We start from the raw sequence: 17,910 nt of genomic DNA, 5'->3' as shown, positions 1-17,910 counted from the left end.
TAGAGACCAACTAAGTTTGTTATTGGTAAGAGCTTTCGTGTGCATGCATACGAAATCTGAAGAAGTGTGCATGCACACAAAAGCTCATACCAATAGCAAACTTAGTTGGTCTCTAAGGTGCTACTGGAAGGGGAATAAATATATTTTGTTTAGAGGAAGGATAGGGTAGGAAAATCCTGATTCCAAACTCCATGAAGTGCATTGGTTGTATCTCAACTTTAACCTACCTTACAGAGCTGTTAGTGGGATAGCATGTGGGGGAACCATTTATGATGTTCTGGGTCGCAGGAAGGAAGGAAGGAAGGAAGGAAGGAAGGAAGGAAGGAAGGAAGGAAGGAAGGAATCTTGGTCAAGATTCAATGTGTTGGTTTGATTTAAGCTGCAATCCTAACCTGGAAGTAGGCTCCGTTGAATTCCATAGGATTTACTTTCCATTAAACTACAGAGTGGGAGAGGATGAAAGGCAGCTGTTAATGGAGAATATAATTCTACCCCTTGTGACAAGGTTGACTGGGAGCGTGTGTGTCGCTTTTAATAATTGAAAGGATGGCTGGTGTTCAGTTATAAAGTGCACTGGAAATGCAATCGAGAGGACTGTGAGAGCACAGGTGAGGTTTTCTCAAGGAGCTGAATACTTGACTGAGCATCAAGTAGTTTAAGATATGAGAAAACCCAATGCCAGCTGGCTTGTAAGGACTCAACAGGGGGCCCCAAAGAACAGCAACGACAAGCTTAGAAGAGCAATCAAATATCAGCTTTATGAGTAACAATCAAGGAGCTGCTGGGAAGGTCAACTGCCCCGAGGAGGATTATATCAAACTAGGAAATCTGCATGAAGTCAGGAAAGCGGGAAGTGGTTTTCTGAGAAATTTCTTTTTGTGGACATGGAATTCCCAGTTGGATTTGCACAGGCCAGTTCCTTTGGAATTCCCTCTCATCAAATATGAGTCAGGCCCCATCTCTGTTGCCTTTCAGCATCTGCTGTAGACCTCCCTCTTCCGAAACAATTTCCCAGTTTGCACCTGCATTTTAGATGTTTTCAATCCTTTGTGCATTTGCCTCACTGACTCCTTTGGGAAGAAAGGTGGGATATACATTTCAATAATAACAATACAAATGATAATCATTTGAGATGCCCACTGCAAGGGTTTACGTGTATGGGTGTCTGTGTTAACACATTTTGGAAGAACAAGATGGCAAAACACAAGCTGTGTCTGCTGCAGAGGTTTTGCATCTCCCCCAAACGAAAGAGTAGGCAAATGGCATAGGGGAATTTATATTCCAGCTCCGCAACAAGTTAAGAACACCTGTGTGATGCCTTTGGTTCTTTAAAAAAAAAATCCACATAATGCATCTTAAAAAAACCACATTCTTATTTTTCTGTGACTTCCCATATCACTTGAAAAGACGTTATATCTCAGCTCTTTGAGCTGCCTATTTGTTTCTAACATTACGCAAAGTATAAAATATAAACTTGAAAATTTGTTCTTCTGTTGCTCGAGATATAAATCCATTTCGTCTTGAAAAAGAATTAAAGCATTTACTTAAGTAATCCGAAAAGGGGTTCTGGTCTTCTACAAACACCTCATTTGTTAGAGTCTCTTAGTCTAGCAGTTAGTTTTGCCATTTTGGCATAGTCCATTAGTTTGTTAATCCATTCTACTTTGGGGGGGGGGGGGTATTGCTGTTTCCTTCCACTTCTGCTCATACAAAATCCTCGCTGCCATTGTTCTATACACAGATGCCTTCGGTTCTTTACTCCGAGGCTTCTTCCTCACTGACTTATTTTCCCTTCCTCTCCGTGCCAGGTTGTGATTTAATCCCAGTCCAGTACCTCCGCTGGGGCGACCCGGAACCGATTGCTGCCGTTGTTTTCGCCTGCTTGGGTCTCCTGGCTACCATGTTTGTCACCGCGGTCTTCATCATGTACCGCGACACTCCGGTGGTCAAGTCGTCCAGCCGAGAACTCTGTTACATCATCTTAGCCGGCATATTTCTGGGTTACCTGTGCACTTTCTGCCTCATCGCCAAGCCTCAGCAGATCTACTGCTACCTTCAGAGAATCGGCATTGGCCTCTCCCCGGCTATGAGCTACTCTGCGCTGGTGACGAAAACAAACCGCATCGCGAGGATCCTCGCCGGCAGCAAGAAGAAGATCTGCACCAAGAAACCTCGCTTCATGAGCGCCTGTGCCCAGCTGGTCATCGCGTTTATCTTGATATGCGTCCAACTGGGCATCATCGTTGCTCTTTTCATCATGGAGCCGCCCAATATAAAGCACGATTACCCGAGCATCCGAGAAGTGTACCTGATCTGCAACACCACCAACCTGGGGGTCGTGACTCCCCTCGGATACAATGGCTTGCTCATCTTGAGCTGTACCTTCTATGCGTTCAAGACCAGAAACGTCCCCGCCAACTTCAATGAGGCCAAGTACATCGCCTTCACCATGTACACCACTTGCATCATCTGGCTGGCCTTTGTGCCGATCTATTTTGGGAGCAACTATAAGATCATCACCATGTGTTTCTCCGTCAGTTTGAGCGCCACGGTGGCTCTCGGCTGCATGTTCGTGCCAAAGGTCTACATCATCCTTGCCAAGCCCGAGAGGAACGTGCGCAGCGCATTCACCACCTCGACCGTGGTCCGCATGCACGTGGGGGACGGGAAGTCGTCTTCTGCCACCAGCCGCTCAAGCAGCTTGGTCAACCTTTGGAAAAGGCGGGGGTCGTCTGGAGAGACTCTAAGGTAACAGAGGGCTTTGGAGTGCAGGTCTTCCAGGGGCTGCAGGAGAAGGGATAAGAGGGACCATCCTGAATTTGATCACCCCGGCCTTGCCCTGCATCCCAACAGGGGGGGAATTATTCTGGGTGGTCTAGCTGGATTCTACCTTTAAGATTCAGAATCCACCTTTCAGCCCAACCTGCAACATGGGAGCTGCGCTGACTAATTTAACTTTCAAATTAACTTTAGGTTTACTTTATCTTTCTAGATCTGTCCTTCTTTCCCTTTCTTTTTTTCTCTGTCTCCTACTTTTCTCTTATCTCTGTCTCCTTCTATCAGCCTTTTCCACTTATATCAATAGCACTGACCTAGCACAACCCATGCTAGGTCAGATCATGATCCGTTTATGACTCCGGAACCACCAGTTGAAGGCAAATAATTTAGTCTTGTGCTGTGTTGAAACCTGTCCTCCGATTTCTTGAAATTATCCTTCCCCTGTGAAAGAGACTTCAATTTCCCCCCATTCATTCTCATGGCACTTTAGAATTTCAGTGAGGTCAGACTTTTGAGCTTACTTTATTGTTGTGAGGTGTCTGAGGGTGGTGTGTGGGGTTTTTTCCTCTCTCTCCATAAATATTTCTTCAGCATTCTGCAGCCTCCCCAGTTGCCCACACTTCCTGATCTAATTGCTTCATCGTGTCTTCCTATGAGCTTTAACTGTAGCATGGGCACCTGGGAAGGGTGCAGGGCACAAGCCACTGCTGAGATGATTTGCAGAATGAATGGTAGGACACACACACAACATCCCTCAACCACCTCAAAAGTATGATAAAAGCATGAAGCAAATCCTGTCTCCCCATCCTTGAGAGCTTCACTGATCACTTTCTCTTCCCATAATTTTTGAATGCAATTTCTTTTCTCATTAATTGATGGGGAACAGTTGCAAAAAAAAAAATAAGGATGAGAAAATTTCAGCACAGCACTAGTTGGACAGAACAGCTAATATAGCACTGAATGTATGCAAAGGACCACTTCTGAAAGAATAACTTAACATAGCAGTCCTGTAATCTCTTGTTAAGATGGCTGCCTGGCCTTCTGCACATGCTCTTCTGGAAGCCCATTCTTTCTGGGGTGTTGACTTACCCCGGTTATTGTCGGTATGTGCATATTGAAACTCAATGGATGAAGCTAGTCCCTGGTGTATTTGCCACCATATTTTTGCTGGGGGATAACAGAAAAGACCCATGTCATTTGCATCTATCTCCCAAACGCCTACATCTTTCACACACTTCATGAGCTACATAAGTTTGCGTTATGGGATGTGGGCACATGCAACTCAGGCCTATGCATCATACTTAAAATAGTCTGGACTTTAATTGAGAGAGAACCTGTTGCCCTCCAGGTGTCACTGAACTCCATCTCCCACCTGCCCCAGCCAGCATGGCCAATGGTGAGGAATGATGGGAGTTGGAGTCCAACAACATCTAGATGACCACAGGCACCCAGATCCTGCTTTAATTCATATGCTAGACCCTGAATAAAGGAAACTGGGGTGAAGGTAGCTCACAATATGCAGCCAGGGTCACCAATGTGCAGGTTGTTATTATTGGGTAATTGGGGAAAAATATAAACTTGATGTCAAGTGGCAGAGTAGCTTACAGAAAGAAAGAAAAAAGCCTAATTCTTCTGGGTAACTGAATAAATTCTTTTAATAAATATTTAAATGAAGAACATATTTTCATTCTCATGTTCATACAAACATGGGTCCAATCTCAGTTCCCACTTCGCTCTTTAGCTCATCAAAGAGTTCTTTCTTTATAAAGAAATCTCCAGTACAGAAGTCTCCCTGTTTACATTATAGGGATCACCTTCTGTATGACTTATTACAGGCAGAGACACACTGTCTTTTACTGTGTCCTGTATTCTCCTCACAGACACACCACAGAGATACAGTAACAGCGACCAGTAACAGAAAGACAGACAGTCACAAACTGTCAAAGCATGCCTCCCATGTGACTATTTGCCAATCATATGAGAGGTGTACCATGACAACGCCCCCTCCCTCTTTTTAAAAATACACATAACAACTCAAATCAATATTCCCATTTCAGGAAAATTAAACATCTAATATCCTTAAAACAGGTACCAGTGTGCCTGCCAGTACCTTCTCTGGTACCCACAAAAAGTCTCAGTAAAAATCCTTTTAAACCCCTGCAATGCACTGGAAACAGTTGGCTCTTCTTGCTGAGTTCCTCATTGCACAGGTTTAAACAATCCTATACTGAACATGCCCTCTTAGGCATGCCCAAGTTCCACTGCATGCCAGGGCTGGTTGCCCACCCTCCCATTCTGAACAGAGGAGAGGTACAAAGAGCTTCTCTCTGTGAGTATGTGTGGCAATGGCTGGTACAGGTGTTTTTCTTCCATCTCCACACCATATGGTAGCCCTTGGCTCTTTTCTCCTGCTCTTTTATCTGTGGCTGGCATTTTGTGTTATGCCATGTAGCCTCGGCTGCCATTTTGTGTTGTGCCACATTCCCGTGGCAGCCATTTTGTTACTGACTTCCTCTGCACAAAATTCCAAATGCGCCCACTGGCCGGAAAAGGTTGGCAACCGTTGATTACACAAGGTAAACCAAACGATAACAGAAATACATAAAAGTAATCAGTATCACTTGTTTGTATTTATTCATACTGCCAACATTTCTCCTAAGTGTGGCTTACAACTTTAACATCAGTACATGATTAAAATGCACAATAACAGTTCCCTCGGGGCACTAAAGAAACCTTAATTAAAACTTAGAATGAAACAAGCGATTAAAGAACATGACAAAATTAAAGCAGTTGGCTGCCCCCCACCAAAAAACAACAACCCCCAGTTAAAACAATACACTCAGAATTTCAATTCAAAGGAATGCTGGACCAAACAAGTGTGTCATCAGAAGCCAGCAAAATATTGATGTGGCCTCTTGCATTTCAGCCAGGAAGGGCATTCCACAACACTGGTGCCATGAGTGAAAAAGCCACCCTCTGTGTGGCTCCCACGAAAGACTCCCCACAAGTGTCCCTATTTTCCAGGGACAGTCCTGGATCTACAGAAGCCGTTCCGGTTTCTAATTTGATCCTGGTATTTTCCTTAGGACATCCTTATTTTCATCAGAGACATGTTGATGAGTATGTTGGAAGCCGCCCAGAGTGACTGGGCAACCCAGTCAGATGGGAGGGGTATTATTAATATTATTATTATCATTGAATAGGACATCCCTATTCTCAATGGAGAAATATTGGAGGGTATGTCACAAGCTGATAAGTATGATGCCCAGCAAAGCTAACTGGGTTCCATTAGCAGATTGTAGTGACCTTCCCAGGCAGAGGAAGAGGAGAAGTTTTAAGATAAGAGGAACATGTTTCGAGAGCATTTCAAGATCAGTATCAACAATGCATTTGAAACGTGACATGATTAGACTAAGCAAAACCTGAACACCCAGAAGCTGCAGATGTGCGGCTAAACGTACAGTAAGTCAGCCATCCTTCCAGTCCAAAGTACTGACATGCCTGTTTGTAAAGGAAAAGGAAATACGGGGCAGGCTCCATCACTGGCCCATCCAGACCTGTTGAGTCAGCCGCGCATATGCCAGAAGGAGACAAACAAGAGCCTGTAAAAACACAAGGAGTGCAAATTGCTTCCTCTTGTCTTTGAAGCTGTTAATCCAAAATCCCTTTCTCTCTGCCGATTGTCAAGCACGCTGTGGGCTTACTGTAGCTCCCTGCACTGTGAAAAGACAACATAATTGCTTCGTAACCAGAAATTAATCATTCACCATTCAGTAGATAGGATCATTAGGAGCTATTTTTGGAATTTCCATGAGTGTTTTCCAAGTGATTCAACTAGTATAAATTTTGCTCTTCGCATGCCGTTCCTTCCTACTCTTTGACTCTCTTCCCCCCCTCCTCGCCTGTCATTATTTATTCTGGTCGCTTCTTAACAGTCTGCTGAACTTGAACTGTCCTCATGCTGACATCACTTCCTGTGGCCACACAGCTTCCATACTTGTTCCTTTCCTCCTGCTCTCGAGACCTGAAGCTGCTTCTTCTGAATCAGGGGCAGGGAACCTGGTGCCACCCCAACCCCACCCCGATGTTGTGGGGCGCTGACTCCCTTCATCTTTGACCATTGGCCCTGTTGGCCAGGGCTTATGGGAGTTGTGAGGCCACAAGTTCCCTATTCCAGCCTTAGACTGTGCTTTGCACCAGTGACGTGCTGAAAATCTCTCCTCTCTTTTTCTCTACCGTTTTCCATTAACCAACAATAAAGGGAACTGCATTTGAAAATTAGGGGAGGGGAAATTTCAGCGACATTTTCATGGGTGGGTTGAAATCTTTTTGGTTTGGATTTGAGTGCTTGTTTTGGTTTTTTGCTAAGTTGACCTTAGCCTCAAGGTTGCTTTATGGTGCTTGTGAGTGTCCCTTTGGTTCATCCTAGGAATCATCTCTCCAGTATTTAGTTTGTTAGTTATTACCAGTGCTATTTTTCTAGAAAAAAGAGGTGCTGGAACTCACCATGAACACCTCTGGATACAAATTTAATTCATTTTGGGGGTCCGTACTTACCCCAAAACATTCGTATCCAGAGGCACCTGTTCTGCACAGGCGCACACAGCAGTAGCCCGCTTCTGGGCAGGCGTGGCCGGCGGAAACCTTTCTGTGACTTCCGGGTTTGCCGCATGCGTATCCTGAAGCATACGCAAAGGGGGCAGTACGTAACCCGAGGTTCCACTGTCATGGCAGTGAGAGGGGCCAGAACTGGTTATTACATTTGCACCCTAAGGAGCTCAAGGTGGTGTAAACAGCTCTCCCCTTGCTCCATTTTATCTCACAACAGGTAGTTTATCCCATGTCAGGTAGTTCAGGCTGAGAGCGACTGGCCTAAAAATAAGTTCACCCAGTGAGCTTCATGACTGAGCAGGGATTTGAACCCTGGTCTCCCAGGTCCTAGTCCAGTGATCTAACCATGACACCACAGTCGGCACTCTTCCTGGGTGCCCACGATTTCTTGACTTTCCTGTAAGGAAGGGATGGTGGGATGGCTCGAAGTAAAGTCTTTTAAAGCCATTGGCATGGGAATTCTTTTCAAAAGGAAGGGCTTTGCTTAGGTAGCACCAAGAAGCCACTGTAAGTTAAGCCAGCGTAAAGTTACGCCATATCCAAAACTCATTCTGCAGCAGGGTTGCTGCTGCTCTTCCTAAGCCTGGCAGAGGGAAAACAAGCCTTTAAAATAATGTTCTACTCTGAGTTGCCAGGTCATACGACTAAGCTAAACAGGCTTAGGGTCCAGCTTAAATCTCCCCTTTCTGGTTCCACCCCTATCACAACCTAGAATGCCCCTTTCAACAGATTTCAGGTCAGTCAGCTGGGCCCTGGCAGAGCTCAGGTGAGCAAGTTACTCTGGTGTATCTTCAGTTGAGACAGGGTTGGGGACTTAACAGCAGCTGAGACAGGGAATTAGCCTGCTGAGCTGGAGCAGACCTTGCCGTACAATTGCACCCTTGAAAACAAAATCCGCAGGTGCACTGATCTCAGGCACTCAGTTGCCTGTTTTTCCCCTGGCTTCCCCACCTTTCGAGATGAAGCCCAGGGGGAAGATGTCATGAGGTAACTGCTCCCATGGGGCTTTTTCAGATCAGGAAATGCTGGCAGCCGTGGAGGCTGCAGAGTGCTGCAGAAATGGTTAATGGACAGGAAAAGACACGCACCACCCCCAGCCACCTTGCAGCGATAAGGTAAGCTCAACGCACAGAAATGGTAAAGAAATTTCCTAGCTTCCTCCTGACAATGAGGCAGAGCGAAGGAGACAGAAGCCTCTTTTGCAGGAATGGGAAACTTTTCACAAAATCGGAGGACAGGCGCACCACTCTTTGGAAAGGCTGAAAGGCTCCCTCTCTTGGAGCAGAACTGCCGGGCTAGGGAAAGCTTCACCTGTTGGATGCCTGCCTGCCAAGGAACCCATTACAAAACCCCAGAGACCACTCTTCCAGAAAACAGCTGTCAGTCTGTCAAACTTTTACAACAGCAGGTGGGACAGCGTTCTATTATGTTAAATTTGGCAGATTACCTTCTCAAGCGCAGGAACGCAGACCGCTTCTTATTTAATGATCAACCTGTAAATAATTCCAAAGTATAAATCATGGGTCCATTCAAGCCAACACTGAAGTGACTGGAAGCCAAAACAAAATAATGCAAAAAAACAAAACAAAACAAAACTGGGAGGGGGCTTTGAATTGGAATGATGTGGTTATATTTAGATGGTACAGAGTGTTGTAAAGGAGTGAGTCATGCCAGTTCTTAAAGAAACATGTAGTTTAAGTCACGCCAGGGCATAGAAGAACCTCTATCATTAGTACAGTGCTCTTTTGATGCTAATTGGTGGCCCGGCCACGTTGCTTCAAAGGCTTGTCAAAGAGATAGCACCAGGGCTCCGTTCAGAAGTTGGCATGTTGTCAGGCTGAGAATGAGAGCGAACAAAAGCAGGAAACGGAGCGCAGGTATGCATGGCCTTTTCTCCTTTTCCTTTCTGCGTAGGATGCAGTTTAAGGCAAGAGTCCTGTAAAGTTCTAGGGCAGCAGAGACACTGGGCCATAACAGTTGTGGTAAGGGCAAGACTCCACCTAGTGGTGGAGAGAGAGAGAGAGAGAGAGAGAGAGAGAGAGAGAGAGAGAGAGGGAGGGAGGGAGAACGCACTAGGAATGCGTGGATATCCCTCAGTTCCATTCAAAAAATGACTGGAGGGCTTGCAAACATTGCCTTTGACTACGTGGGGAAATCTCAAAGGCTTTTTCGAATGTTCTTGAACCCCCGAGTTGCCTCGCTCAACTGAGCTGAAGACTTTGCAGCCCAGAATCGAGGCTTCTGACAGTAATATCGGCATTTTTTTGTTTCTCTGGCTGACGGTTCATCAGATCCATAGGGAAATGGGGCAGAGGACCAGCTAGGGTTTGGGGGTATGAACAGAATCGGTGTGAAGGAGCCTGCTTGCAGCACATTGTGCTCACCTCAATTCTGCTTGCAGTCATTTGAGCAGATGTGTTTGTTCTGAATGCTCCATCTCCCCTGAAGCCCATCTCAAACCCTCCAAGTGCCCCTATTTCCCAGTGACAATCCCAGATTTACAGAAGCCATCCCAGTTTCTGATTTGATCCCAGAATGTCCCGCTTTTCCTTAGGACATCCCTATTTTCACCGGAGGGTACGGAATTCTGCAACTCCTTGAGCCAAGGAGATAAATAACCTTTAGAAGGCATCTAAAGGCAGCTTTGTATAGGGAAGTTTTGATGGTTTATTATGTTTTCACATATGTTGGAAGCTACCTAGAGTGGTTGGGGCAACCCAGTCAGATGGGCAGGGCATAGACTGTGCTTTCCCCACCTTCATCCACTGATTTCTAACTTTCCTGCAGTTCTTAAGGGTCGTCACCCATATGACTCCCCACCCCTGCAACAACACATCTTCTGTGCTGAAAAACATCCGATGGAAAAAGCCAGGGGGCTTTCCTATGAAGGACCCTGGTCTGGCTACGATGCCTGTGACTTTTCCTTCCCCCTCCCTCCCTCCCTCCCTCCCTCCCTCTGTTGGTTAAGGGTCTCAATTACAGCCCCTGAATTAGCCAGGGCTGCAGTCTTGAGTTTTGCTTGCTCCCACCTGGAGAACATAACCTTCTCAGCACATGACAGCTAATGTGTGGCCCTTGAAAAGGGAATGGATTTTTAAAAAGTGCTTTGGGAGCTTGTTCTGCTGTGTGCCTTTACCATTCATCAAGGATATGGGCTGACAAGTTTGCAAGCTAAATTTTGTGACCGCTCAATAAAGCAATGAGTTGTTTAATTGTTTAGGTAAATCCGTTTAAGGATCTGCTAGTTGATTGAAATGATGTCCCTGATTTACTGGATAGCAATTGTATGTAGGCATAGATACGGCTGCATTTTTAATACACATACAAATATTGGACATGGTGGGCATCATTTTTGAAAAGGCCTTCTCCGTTGTGTCCGATATAAAAATGGATGGCTGTTCTTTGACCCGTAAGGACCTAAGAATCAATCATTTCTAGCCATGCTGGCTATTGTTCTACCTCCACTGAGCGTGTATGCCTGTGAATGCTAGTTGCTGGAAATCACAAGTGGGGAAATCACTAGTGGGTTTTTTTTTCACTCCAGTGCTGCTTGTGGGTTTCCAATAGGCATCTGGTTGGCCATTCTGAGAACAAGATGCTGGACTAGATGGGTCCTTGGTCTGTTCAAAGCAGCCTTTTTCAATGTTGAAAAATGTTGGTCTGTTGGATCAGACCAAAGGCGCATCTAGTTGTCATGGACTGGTTGCATGTAGAGGAATGTTGGGAGGAACCAGCTGGGGAACCACCAAGGGAAGAAAGCTCAGAGCCTGGGGAGACAATGGGAGAGGATTGGGAAGAGGAGATGTCAGAAGCTGAAGAGGTAACAGGGCTTAGTGAGCTGGGAGAGTCTGTGGCAGCGACAAATCCAGAATTAAGAGGCAGGTGCTGAAACAGGGGAGTGAGAGGAGAGAGGTCAAGAGGCAGAGATGAGTCAGGCCACTGAAGAGTCTCCCCCTCCTGCTGCAACAAGCTTCCCTCACCCTTGTCTCCCAGAACCAGAAGAGAGCTGAAATGGGCTGAGCAGCGGCAGGCTGCAAGCAGGCAGAGTCTCTGATTGCTTGGGGAAGGCCCTGGAGAGGAGGGGAGGGCTTTGGGGAGACAGGGACTTTCAGTCTGAGCAACAGATCCATGGGACCAGACCTACCAGAGATGAACTGCTGTGCTCAAGTGTGTGAAGTACGTGTTTTGGCTAATAAAGAGTTAAGTCCAGCTTTGACAGTGTGATTTACTGCTGGTTTGTTCTAGCATTCTGTTTTCACAGTGGCCTACCAGCTGTACCTGGGAAACAAGCAAAGCATGTGTGCAATAGCAATCTTGTACTCAGAGGCATAGTGAGCAATATGCTCCTGGGAAGGACTGTAGTTCAGTGGTAGAGCTTTGAATGCATAAGGTCCCTGGTTCAAATCCCAGCATCCCTAGGCGAGGTTGGAATGTCACCTGCCTGAAACACGGAGGAGCCTTTGCCTGCCAGTGTAGACAGTGCTGAAGTAGAGGCACCAGTGGTCTGACTCAGTATAGAGCAGGGTACTCCATACCTTTGATACCAGAGGCAATACATATCTATCGCAACTAGTAGTGATCGATTTGACTTACCCTCCATGAATTTGTCTAATCCCCCCCTTTAAAGCCATCCAAATCTAAAACCTCACTGGCAGATAGAGTCCACAGATGTAAAATTGCCAGCGACAGCGAGAGCAAATATCCAGATCCCTGGAGATCTGAGAGTGGTGTTGCGTGGAGACAAAACTGATTTTGACAAAACAGCGCTTAATTGGTTTATAGGCGGACCGCACTGAAAATATTTCAAAGACTACAAAGACCCCTGGAATGAAGTGGTGCATTTAAAAGAGAAAAGGAAGAACCGTTTTAGAAGTATAGGCGGTGGGGGCTGCAACAAAATGTTGCAGTGTCGAGTGCACATTCCAGTCAGCCAGGCATGCACACCATTCACGAAACTCCACTGCATTCCATTCTGTTATTTTACCCTGGTTGTCTATCTTCAGTGCTGCCGCCCCCGACTGTCAGTCAGTACTCTGCGACTACTGAGCATGCTCAGTCCCCACCTGACTGAGAAATGCTCCTTCCTTGTTGGGCTCTCCCATTTATGGTTTCATTCAAAAGATTTTTAATGCGCTTCTACAAATCTTGGCATTGCTCCGGTCTATCTGATACTTCCCTCCCTCTGCAAAGATAGTGCTATTTAGGCTACATCAGCACATTTATTTAACAAAATTTATATGCCGCTTGATTGTAGACAAACGTCTAAGTGGTGTACAAGAAGTAATGTAATAAATAAAAACAGCTAGAAACAGCTGAAGGCATTTGAAGATAATTAAAATCACCAAAGAAAAAAAGATTAAAGCATGCCAGTATCCAAGTGCCTGGATAAGTTGGCCTAAAAATATATATATTATTTAGCAGGCACTGGCAAGAGAGCGGTGAAGGCGTCTGCCTGCTGTCAATAAGTAGGGAGTTCCAAAGGTGGGTGCTGTCACACTATAAAGTTATAGAATCATAGAATGGTAGCGTTGGAAGGGATTTCCAATGCAGGAAATCTCAACTAAAGCGGAACAAGTATTATGTGGTACCTGTAACAGTTCTGCAGATCAAAGTGGTTGAGTGAACGCATATGGGGCAAGATGATCCTGCAAGTAAAAAGAGTTTGGATTTGATATCCCGCTTTATCACTACCCGAAGGAGTCTCAAAGCAGCTAACAATCTCCTTTCCCTTCCTCCCCCACAACAAACACTCTGTGAGGTGAGTGAGGCTGAGAGACTTCAAAGAAGTGTGATTAGCCCAAGGTCACCCAGCAGCTGCATGTAGAGGAGCGGGGAAGCGAACCTGGTTCACCAGATTACGAGTCCACTGTTCTTAACTACTACACCACACTTGCTCTCAAGTAACTGGTCCCAAGCAGTTAAGAGCTTTATATACCAACAGTAACACCTTGAACAAGGCTTAGTTAACAAATCAGCAATCAGATCTCGAAGCAGAGGTGTTATATGCTGGCAGGGTCTCCCTCTCAGCAACAGCATTGCAGTGGCGAGAGAGAGAGAGGCCAAAGGCCCAGCAAGCTGGAAATTTATCCTTGCCCTGGGCACAGGGCCAAGCACCACTATTGGTCAGTTGGTCCTGTGCCCAGGGGGAATGCTCCCTAATTCCTGCTGCCATTGGCCAATTTGGTGTCTGGAGGACAATCCAGCCTGCAATAGGCTGGTTCACAGAGGAAGGTTTAACTGCAGTATCTGGATCAAGCACAAGGGTGTCAGGAGTTCAGCCTACACTCAAGTAGGACTCTGGCAGAGACACATGCCTGATAGGCATGTTTCCTCGCTCCTGGTCGATCGTTTGGGAGCTTCAAAAGCTTTCTTTAGCCTGAACATCACAGCGACTGATGCCAACCGAAACCGGCACACTTAGGGATCTGCAGAGTTTGCGCAACTTGTGTGACAGACCTCAGCAACTCAGCATTTTGGCTAATCTACTTTATTTACATATAAACACACACGGAGCACTGCAACATGGCTCCCTCTCTCTCTAGCATCAGACAGCAAAGAGAAAAGAACAAAGGACAATAGTCCCACTTCACAGAAACAGAGTAACACAAACATCCTGTTTCCTTCACTTCCCACTCTGTGGAGTCAAAACATATACCATCATGTGAAAGACAACAATCCCATGACTGCAATCATGGAGCAGGAATTCTAACACTGGGAAGCCCATGTAGAGGGTGTTGCAGTAATCCAATCTTGAAGTCACCAATGCCTGAACTTCCAGGGTCAAGCTCTCCCAGTCCAGGAATGGCTGAAGCTGCCATACCAGACACACCTGGGGGGAGAGGGAGTGCTTCTAGCCACTCATGTTACCTGGGCTTCCGGTGATGTCACTCACTCATTCCGGTGAAGTCACTCACTCACATTGAAAACAGAAGAAGTGACAAGGAATGCACATGGTGTGGATCTCACATGCACGTTGATATCCGTTGGGATTTCACAATTCCCTTCACAGGGAACCATGGTTCCCATTAGGTATGAAGGAGAAATTCATTTAAGCCTGCATTTAAAGTCAAACCTAACTAGGTTGCACTTTCCAGAACAATATGTGAACTGAAACAACAGCCACCCTTCATAAAAATCCACACTTCTCCATATTTTGTGCTGCAGCAAGTAATGTATACAAAAAAATGCATATTTTTTTGCTGCATTAGTTATGCACAATTATGCATATATATTAGTGGGGGGGAAATATTCATAAAGTCTTTATTATTAGGTTTTTAAAAAATGTGTACATTAGGTAAATTGCTTACAAAAATGTACATTAGGAGAAAGTCACATTAAAATGCTGGTGAATTTTCACGAGGACTTCTTTAAAAAATAATAATCACAAACTGATCTGAAAATGTGGAGATCCAAAATGAAGATTGGGGATATGGTGAGATGCTGAAATTGATAGGATTCATCCAACCCTCGTTCCCATTGATTGGATGAGCATTTTGTGGTTATTAGGGATATATATCCCCATCCACTCTGATATTTGTGTTATGCACAAGTAGTTGCAGCAGCTTAAACTGGATCAGAGCCACTGTTCTCATCCAACTCTTGCAGTGTTCACCTTCCTTTGAGGATGGCTTATATTTCTCGCAGGTTGCTGTACCACATAATCTAGGAGTGTGGAGGTTGTTTGATGGTCAGACTCATTCATTCCATATAGATAATTTATTTCAGGTACCTCTCTGGACAAGTTTGATAATGTGATTAATTAAAATTAAGGGTTGCAGAGGAATAGCTGGGTTGTCTTTGTGAAATTGTGTGAAGGATATTAGATCTGAACGATTTTGATGAATTGCTCTTAAAAAAATGCTCCATCATATAATGAATTGAGCTTCTCGTACACTATGATTACAATGGATTTTAATTTACATGCCAGAGAGTGTTCCATGGCATAGATTTGATTAAACCGTTTTTGACAGAGTGATACAAATTGTTTGGCTGAATGAATAGAGTGCACTGCTTCAAATCCAAGTTCAGAAACTTTTTTTAAAAAATGAAACTATATTGGTATATTTATCACTCTTTAATGCAATCAAGGCCCTTATACACTACCTTGTTGAAATCCTTGCAACAGGTCTGGAAGGTAGTTCAGGATTGTCACTCCCATTTTCTAAGTCAAATTTGAGAGGGTGGGGGGTTGACTGAGGCTTCTCAATGAGTTCATAGTCACGATTCTTGAATCAGGACCTTTCTGAATCATAAAGTGGTCTTTTTGCCACTATGTTGTTGTTTAGTCATTTAGTCATGTCCAAATCTTCATGACCCCATGGACCAGAGCACACCAGGCACTCCTGTCTTCCACTGACTCCCCCAGTTTGGTCAAACTCATGCTGGTAGCTTGGAGAACTCTGTCCAACCATCTTGTCTTCTGTCGTCCCTTCTCCTTGTGCCCTCAATCTTTCCCAGCATCAGGGTCTTTTCCAGGGAGTCTTCTCTTCTCATGAGGTGGCCAAAGTATTGGAGCCTCAGCTTCAGGATCTGTCCTTCCAGCACTCAGGGCTGATTTCCTTCAGAATGGATAGGTTTGTTCTTCTTGCAGTCCACGGGACTCTCAAGAGTCTCCTCCAGCACCATAATTCAAAAGCATAAATTCTTTGGTGATCAGCCTTCTTTATGGTCCAGCTCTCACTTCCATACATCACTACTGGGAAAACCATAGCTTTAACTATATGGACCATTGTTGGCAAGGTGATGTCTCTGCTTTTTAAGATGCTGTCTAAGTTTGTCATTGCTAGGGGGTCACTGGATCTTGCCTGTTTTCACACACTAGCAACACATCCCGTAGAATTCTATCTGTTATATTTTATCTGCGCAATCAGAATGGATTTCAGGAACCTAAAAGCCATATTGAAAAATACGACTTTTGAGCCGTCTGGCCCCAAAAATTGCAACTAGGCATTCCATTTTGGCAACTGTAACCCTAGTTTAAAGAACCCTTTGGTGCCTAGCTTATATATCTGAGGTTCTGAAGTGAACTAGAGGCATCGTTCAAGCAAAACATGAAGTGTACCGGACAGGGAACTGTCTGATATGTCACCTAAACCAGCTTTTAGCTAAACCAGCCACTCTGTTGTGTTCTGCAGGAAAGCTATACAGTATGTTCTGATGCTGATACATTCAAACTGAAAAACACAGTATGAGGCCATTTCAATGTCTATGCTGATCTCCTGTGAACGGGTCATAGAAACTATCTATTCTTTTTTTTTTTTTAATCAAATCTTTATTAATTTTCACATAGACAAATATACACAAGTTACATAACATATAAAACAGAAAATGATACAAATGAATAGAAATGATGAAATAAGAAAATATAAAGAAACAAACATAAACAAATACAATATATTACACTTACATTCTCATTATACCACTTATATTATCTGTATCTCTTCACAGATTCATATTATTTTGTTTTGTGTATATATATATATAATCCACTATTATATTTTATGTAATTCTTGGTTACCAGTATCTTATTTCTGCAAGTATCTTATTGTTCGTACAGTACATTTTAAAGTCTCCTTTAAATATTTTCCATTCCCTATATACCTTCTGGTTTGACACTCCTCTAATTTTTCTATTTCAATTTTGCTAGTTGCAGGTATTCTATCATAAGAATTTGCCACTCTGTAATCTATTCTATAGTGACACTTTTCAGGAGGAGATACGTGCAAGAACGTGTCAGTCCGGTGCCCAGGCAGACCTCTGCCTGTAGATTACCGCTTCGCAAAGAGCTGGGGAATCATTTTTTTGCTTGTGTAAAGCACAGGCGGCAGTTACACGTGATTGTCTAATTACAGCAGCTTTATTTTTAAAGGGTTACTCCCATAGATGCAACTAAACAACTAGATAATGAAATGGTACGCTTGGCTTTAAATGGGGTCTCTTGAAACTACGTGGGCGTAGGAAACTCTGTATTTCTTTCAACGCTTATTAGAGATGGGGAAGCGATGGTGTCATTCCGGCTCTGCTGAAACCAGTGGAGACCTAGCCGCTGCTGATACTTCCATCAGGGGAGAGAAGCAGAGCCAAAATCTCCTTGTCATGGCACCTCCACCCTCTGCTATGAGATGCTCTATACCACCTTCCCACTCTTAGCTCTGAGATGAGTTCTGGATGGGTGTTTACATAACCTCCCTGCTGCCTCCACAGATAATATTTATCGGAATACTCCACCCCGGTGTAACCAAATATGAGGCATGTGGTGCGATGCAATTGATTTATTAAACAGAAACAATAAATGAGTACATTTCCGAGCACAATTCAAAGTGTTGGTGCTGACCTTTAAAGCCCTAAATGGCCTCGGTCCAGTATACCTGAAGGAACGTTTCCACCCCCATTGTTCAGCCCAGACACTGAGGTCCAGCTCCGAGGGCCTTCTAGTGGTTCCCTCGCTGCAAGAAGCCAAGTTACAGGGAACCAGGCAGAGGGCCTTCTTGGTAGTGGCACCTGCCCTGTGGAACGCCCTCC

At 44.7% G+C, this 17,910-nt stretch overlaps 1 protein-coding gene across 5 annotated transcripts in view; it reads left to right on the top strand.

Moving 5' to 3' along the window:
• GRM5 (glutamate metabotropic receptor 5) overlaps positions 1 to 17,910 on the top strand; it is a 259,730-nt gene that overhangs the window by 222,263 nt on the left and 19,557 nt on the right. For 3 of the 5 annotated variants that reach the window (XM_028726026.2, XM_028726024.2, XM_028726025.2), the window contains exon 8: positions 1,809 to 2,748. In XM_028726026.2, the coding sequence (XP_028581859.2) occupies positions 1,809 to 2,748 (940 nt within the window). Of the gene's footprint in view, positions 1 to 1,808; positions 2,749 to 8,403; positions 8,505 to 17,910 lie in introns of all 5 variants that reach the window. The other 2 variants (XM_028726027.2, XM_028726028.2) reach the window with 1 other exon arrangement.

Source organism: Podarcis muralis, chromosome 4, assembly GCF_964188315.1.
Source record: "Podarcis muralis chromosome 4, rPodMur119.hap1.1, whole genome shotgun sequence".
NCBI lineage: Eukaryota > Metazoa > Chordata > Lepidosauria > Squamata > Lacertidae > Podarcis > Podarcis muralis.
The sequence above is the reverse complement of the archived record's forward strand: the minus strand, read 5'-3'. Positions and strand labels throughout refer to the sequence as shown.